Genomic DNA, 7,551 nt, shown 5'->3' on the forward strand with positions numbered 1-7,551 from the left:
GGACCAGGTAACCATAGCCCTCAGATTGGACAGATAGTCTAGCTAGCTGTCTGGATTTACCCTGCAGAGACCTGAGGACCAGGTAACCATAGTCCTCAGATTGGACAGATAGTCTAGCTAGCTGTCTGGGTTTACCCTGCAGAGATCTGAGGACCAGGTAACCAGAGTCTTCAGAAATCCACCAGAGGTTAGAACGCCAACACAAAGAAGGAGGAAGGTGACGGATACTCCAAAAAGTTCCATGAAAATCAGGCCAGTAGTAGTTTTATAATCCTACCGACAGACAGACAAACCAACATGAAAACATGACCTCCTTGGTCGGAGGTAATAATAAAAATAATAATAATAATAATGATAATTGGATTTGAATGAATGAATTGAGTTTTTATTATTTTGTAATGCATGTAATCACATTGGCGTACAAGACATCCTTAAATAAACAGAATTTTCAAACAAGAAAATAGAACTAAAGCATCCTTCAGTTCAAGTCATCTTTAAGTTGAACAGAATTCTTCAAACCATTCACAGAAAAATGTACTACGCAGTACTAAAAAGACTAAATAAATCTAAACAATCTATCTTTCTTTTCAAGGCTTTTGAGACAAATTTGGCAAACTAAAACAATTTGTCTTCTTTTTTTCTAAACACACCCATGTCCACATATTTAGTCCTAATCACTCTAAATGTTATTTTATAAGAGTTTATGGTTGTGAATTCATGGTTTCACTACCTGTGCACATGAATACACCGGATACATGTACAAAATAACAGAGGATTAAAAAGCAGTTGAAGACTTCATTGAAACAGGCTTTTTTTTAATGTCTTTTGTTCATTGTATTTCATTTTATTGGAAAGCACTTTTGTTATTATCTTGGAAAGTGATATACAAATAAATTTTACTAACTAACTTATATTTGTTAAAATTGATTTAAATTATCCTTAAGATGTATAGCTGAGGTTGTGAAAGAAGGGAATAAGGCATGTGGGGTAAATACCCCCCCCCCCCCCCTTTCTGGACAGGATTTTGAATGCAGGAATTCTAATTGTATGTTTACATTGTTTTACTTTACTTAAGTACATAAGAATCTGAGTAATTCTTCCCTATGGTTTCATTTCCACTGGGAACACTTTAATATTCCCCCCCACACACACACACACCCACACACACACACACACACACACACACACAGTCACACAGTTTTGAATTCATTTGATATTATTGTATTTCTAAGTCTATGTGATGGGCCCCTATTTTAAGCAATAAAGAAAGTAAGACATCCTCTTCCTGTTCATAGTTTTGTACTATTCTTCCTAGAAGAATGTATCTAGATGATCAACTTTGTTGTTTCCTGGATTTTGTATCAGAATGGTCCCCCATGTTGATACCCCCCCCCCCCTTGCTTCTTCCACCACCCACTAAGACCTTGTTCTCCTCCTGCAGTGGCAGGCCATTTCTCTGACGGTGATAGAGAAGGTGCAGATAGCGGCCATTATTCTGGGTTCCCTGTTCCTCATCGCCAGCATCTCCTGGCTCATCTGGTCCTCCCTCAGCCCCTCCGCCAAGTGGCAACGCCAGGACCTGCTCTTCCAAATCTGCTACGGCATGTACGGCTTCATGGACATCGTCTGCATAGGTAAAGGACAAAGTGGACACCAAGATGTGCACACCTAAAATCACACGGCAGTATTATTATATAAATAGCTTTAGCAGCGGCAGGTACAGACAATATGCATTCGAATATATCATGAAAAGACGGGCCTAGTGGAAAGTCCAGTTTCCAGAACACGCAGGGATGCATTATGCAACAAGAAGCTCAGCAACAACACAAAAACATATTAATAAACATAGGTTGCATTATTCAAGGACAAACTAAAAAACATGTATTCAGTCAGCATTCTGCTGGTTGATAAGGTCATACACAGTTACACCGAAACACAACTAAATATGCAGATGGGGACAACTACACTGAAAAAGCCCTTTTTGATGTGGCAGAGAAGAAGAGTTTGAGTTTGTGTTGTTGTGTAGCTGTGAGCTGCCCGTGTAAGACAACACTGAGAACAGATGGCATCACATATCTGCAACGTGATTGTCGCCAACTGTCTATTCTCATCCACCGGCGAGATGGAAAGATGCAACCTATCGTTGTGATTGCAGCCTTTTAAGCTAAACATTTGGTGCAAAGATAAGATAAGACAGAATTCAGTGATTGAATGGGGAAATTCTCTTGTCCCAGCGGCTGAATGCAACACAGGAAAAAGATACGCATTCAGTTTTATGTAGTAATGGTAATGTACCCTATGAACACGTCTTGTATACAGTGGGGTTTGAAAGTTTGGACATCCCAGGTAAAAATGTGTATTACCGTGCATAAAGAAGCCAAAAAAAGATGGAAAAATCTCCAAAAGGCATCAAATGACAGATTAGACATTCATATAAAATGTCACAAAAAGTTAGATTTACACTTTCAGAATAACAGAAAAAAAAAAAATGGCGTCTGCAAAAGTACAAGGTATTAACTCTGCAGGGTGCCCGAACTTTTGCAGACGCCATTTTTTGGTTTTCCGTTATTTTGAAAGTGTAAATGATGGAAATAAAATCTAGCTTTTTGTGAAAATGATACAAATGTCTAATCTGTCATTTGATGCCTTTTGGAGAGTTTCCCATTTTTTCTTGGCTTCTTTATGCACATTAATACACATTTTTACCTGGGGGGGGCCAAACTTTTGAACCCCACTGTGTGCAGATGGGGAGAATATATAAACAAATGTACAGAAGAATAAACAGCTGAATATGAACTAGATTGTCCCCGATCCCTCACACCCTGGACCCAGTATGTCTTCTCAGTCCCCTCTGCAGTCAGCCTCATCAACAAGGCCCCGGGGCCCCACTGACAGTGACTCTCGAACAAATAGACAAATTCATGTTTAATATGTTTTTTGTGTATCTATCACCAAGGCAAATTCCACATAGGGTAACTGAGGCGATAGTAAGCTCTGATTTCTGAAAGGTTATGCCCTGTCCTCCACTCTTCTTTTTCTTCTTCTCCGCGCCCAGGTCTCATCATCCACGAGGGATCGTCCGTTTATCGGATCTTCAAACGATGGCAGGCCGTCAACCAGCAGTGGAAAGTACTGAACTATGAGAAGTCAAAGGACCTGGGCGACCCGCTGAGCTCCAGCAGCAAGACGGGGGCCCGCGGCTCTCGGGCCAGCCCCCACGGCCTGGCCAGCAGCAGCGGGGGGCAGCAGAGCAGGAGGTTAAGGACTATCCTGAACCACCACTGTGGGTACACCATCTTGCACATCCTGAGCCAACTGCGGCCCAACGACCCGCGGATCAGCGCCGCCTCCAACCGGGAGGTGGTGATGAGGGTCACCACTGTATGAGTCGGACCAGGTGATGGGATAGACCTCGTCTTTGTGTCCTGATGTAAATGAGAGGACGGACTCATGGACCTGACATTAAAAACCACAGACTCACGCGTGGAGCCGAGCGATGCCGCATCAACAGACACTGGAGGATTTCTCCTTTTATTTCGTACGACAAAAAGAAAGCCAGATGCTCCCTTTGAAAAATTAAAGAACGGATGAAAAGAAGGATGCATTAAAAGACATGACATGAAATGTTTGGAGGAGAAAAAAAGTGTAAGCAGGCTTTATAACCTAATCCAAGATGAAGAGACGTTTTTGTTCCAGTTCAATATCAGGATGCACAAAAGACATTTTCCTTTGAGTTCTCTCTTCTTTGGTTTGATTTGTATCTTTTCTTTATTTTGGTTGGTTTTTCTACTCACTTTGATTTTGTACGGATGTCTGATTTTAGAGGAAATCATGTAACTCCATACATGCCAGGCGTTTCCAGACAACTATGTATAATGATCTTAAAACTTCTACAAGATAACCAACCGATGCTGGTAAATAGACCGAAAACTGAAACAGACATGAGGGGGAAAACACAACTGAACAATAAGTCCTTACAAGTAAAAAAATAAATTAAAAAAATGGAGAAAAAGGTGAAAAAAATGAAATCAGTAAGATTTCAGTGACACTTAACCTTTCTGCAATAAAGATATGTACCGGTATGTACATTACACAGGGGGTTTTGCATGGGTATATCATTTTATTATTCATCACATAACATAAGCACATGACAAATTTGCTCTATTTCGAATGGTGCTTGCCAAAATAAACACTTTAGAAACATCTGATTTCATTGCACCAACTTTTTGTCAACGTGACAAATGGCAGTGTGTTTCAGCTCAAATACAGATTGTTGCTGCTGTGTGCTGATATCAGATTTGATAATAAGTGAACTATTGGATTAAAAATGGGGATCAGATGATCTCTTACTACTCAGTCTCACTCAGTCTCTTCTTTACTCCACCAGCAGCTTCGAGACGGGGTTCCCAAAGTGGGCTCCACTTCATCAAAAGGGGGTCTGGGGTCTGATCCATGTCAGGTTAAGGGTCAATGACATGGTTTGGCATACACACTGGCTAACAGCCTGCATGGGTTGGTCCTGGTAGTGACCTGGGCTGATGTTGTTTTAGGGGATTATAATGGCTCCTTTTAATTTCAATATTTCATTTATTAACTTGTTTAAAATGACCAAATCTCTTTCCCACACTCTAAGAAATAAATCTGTAAAATAACAGGAAAAAAAGTCTGGCAGCTCTTTAATTAAAAACAAAAAGTGAAGGAAAAATTGCAGCTGAAGTCAAAACTCGGAACATTTTCTGTTATTTCAAATGTTATTTTACCTTCTCTCAGATCAATCTGCTGCATTAAGTCATTTTGACGCTTCTTATTTACTTTTTGACGCTTTTTATTCCACTTTTGAAGCTTTTTTGAGGCTTTTGACGCTCCCTTACCCAGGAACCTACTGTGGAAATGCAGTCGGATTAACTGCCTCCATGGTGCCAAAAGTCACTGGAGCACAGATAAATTACCCATAATGCAATCTGAAATATAAATAAATACATATACAACTGTGAATCACTTTCTATGGACAATTTCTGTTAGAAAACATACAGTCATACAACTGTTATTAAACAGATATTTCTTAGAGTGAACATTGGGTACAATGCAGCGGTGGAATGTAACTCAGTACTCAAATACTCTACTTAAGTACAAATGTACAAAGGTACTTGTACTTTACTTGAGTCTTTTCTTTTTTAATGCCACTTTGCTACATTTTAGAGAGAAATCTTGTACTTTGTACTCCTCTATATTCATCCGACAGCTTTGGTTACTTACAAATCACACAGTTGTACACAAAACACATGTAGTTTATCACATCTGATGTTCTATTAGAATTAAACTAGCCACTACAACTGGTCAATTCAGAGGACCAAAGGCATGAATTAGTATTTTTGTATATACTGTGTATTATACAGTGTATAGTACTATGAAACAAAACTGAAGTTTGGGAAAAGAACAACACTGATACAGTGCAGAACCCATGAAGTTATAGTCAGGTGTGGAATGTAACTAAGTACATTTACTTAAGTACTGTACTTGAGTATAAATGTTGAGGTACTTGTACTTGAGTCTTTTCTTTTAATGCCACTTTCTACTCCTACTCTGCTACATTTCAGAGAGACATATTGGACTTTTTACTCCACTTCCATAATCTGACATCTTAGGTACTTTACAGATTAAGATCTTCGCCCATAAAACCCATGTAGTTTATCAAATCTGATGTTTTATTATAAATTAAACTAGCCGACAATATAACGGACTACAAGTGAAATGATTGGACCGATAAAACCACAGCTGTTTGGATCCTTTGAACTTTCTAACATGTGAGGGTTGTTCTGCATTGAGTACTTTTAATAAGTCAATAAGTACATTATCCTGATGATACTTACCTACTTTTACTTACATTTTTAATGCAGGACTTTTTTGTAAAAGAGTACTTTTACAGCGTGGTATTAGTAATTGTACTCAAGTATCTAAATACTACATTGTATTTTAGAGTTACTGTGAAGGCGCAGATGAGGTAACATCCTTGGGAAAATCTCTCAAAACTCAGATGGAGGAGTTATTAAAGAAGAGCAGGTCTAGACCGGACTCTGGGGTGTTATTTATCTCCCAGGTCTTTCCATAAAGACCAGGTCTAGACCGGACTCTGGGGTGTTATTTATCTCCCAGGTCTTTCATAAAGAGTCTGCCTCAACCGGTTGGGGGTGAGAAACAGAGAGAGACAGAGAGAGAGAGAGACACAGACAGACAGACAGACTACATGCTGGCCTCCTGGGACACTTTTCCTTTTTTTACTAAATTAAAATGTCTGCTGTGAAAAAGGCCTTAGCATCCAGGTCAGGTCAGAGTCAGAGGAGGAAACGGGTCCTGGATTTGGATTGCGGGTCTATTTATTTCCAACCCTGACAATAATGTGGAACTGAAATGTGTCAGGACAAACAAAGCCGTTGAGTCAGTGTTTGTCTCCACCCAGTGGCTGCTCCTGCTCTGGTCAGCCCTCCATCAGTATGGAAGCAGGTCTCACTCTGCAGGGCCCAAGACCCCCCCCCCCCCCCCCCCCCCCCCCTCACCTGTCTGCTGCTGGAGGGTTAGATAGACCCCCTTACATGTCCTCCAAGGGGTTTTATTCTTTATCTGGGTATTTTTTTGCATGAATATCTATTTGCTATTTTTCATCCGTTGTCCCTGGACAGATCTTAAAATTGTCTCCCTACAAAACAACAACAATAAGAAAATTACAGTCAACAATACAAATAAGAAAGTGTGCCAAATATGTATATAGATTATGCATTAAAACAAATTGAGATGTAGGCTATATTGCATTCAATTATATTACATTTTACGAGTAAAAATAAATATCTAGGATATGTATTTTATATTTTACTGGAATCATGAATTCATGTACTTACCATGTGTTATTCATTTTTTTTTATTTTAATTTTATATTTACAGTATATATATACACTGTATGTAAATATATACACATCAAAATATATTAATGTATTAGTATATGAATTCATGATTCTTGCATTGTATGGCTCAATATTTTGAATTTTGAAACAAAAACATTTTTTTTTTATATTTGTAATAAATAACTATTTTGATAATTTAGAATTGACACATCCAAACAATTTTTTTTTAAATATCTGTAGGGTGGGTTATGGGTTGAGAGGAACAAGCTAACTCTAAAAGATGGCCGCAACTGACTTTTTATCATCGATTGATTATGGCTCAATGTAGGTTTTATTTTGAAATCTGTAGCCGGAAACAACCGTTGCGCTATGTTCTAAGACCTTTGTTTTAAAAGAAAATAAAAAGGAACAGAACACGTAGGCTATACTTTACCAGATTATATAACTCAACTAAAATGAAAGAGAGGATTCAGTTTTATAAAGAAATTAAAAAAAATAGCAGCTGCCTTATTTCGGTTTTATTTTGAAATATGTATCTTTGCAGTCTCGTTTCCTCTTGATTCATGATTGAGGACATCGGGTTCATCTGGAACTGGCTATTCGCCGTTGACTTTGTCACGTTCGATTTTATCCCCTTCCTCCCTTCCTCCCCCTC

General features: G+C 38.8%; 1 protein-coding gene across 1 annotated transcript in view; it reads left to right on the forward strand.

Moving 5' to 3' along the window:
- The window catches only part of march9 (membrane-associated ring finger (C3HC4) 9), a 15,245-nt gene extending 10,886 nt beyond the window's left edge, over positions 1-4,359 (forward strand). The window contains exons 3-4 of the mRNA XM_034875672.1: positions 1,442-1,634; positions 3,056-4,359. Coding sequence (XP_034731563.1) covers positions 1,442-1,634; positions 3,056-3,387 — 525 coding nt within the window. The 3' untranslated portion in view covers positions 3,388-4,359. The remainder of the gene's footprint in view (positions 1-1,441; positions 1,635-3,055) is intronic.
- Positions 4,360-7,551: the final 3,192 nt, after the last annotated feature.

This window comes from Etheostoma cragini, chromosome 7, assembly GCF_013103735.1.
Source record: "Etheostoma cragini isolate CJK2018 chromosome 7, CSU_Ecrag_1.0, whole genome shotgun sequence".
NCBI lineage: Eukaryota > Metazoa > Chordata > Actinopteri > Perciformes > Percidae > Etheostoma > Etheostoma cragini.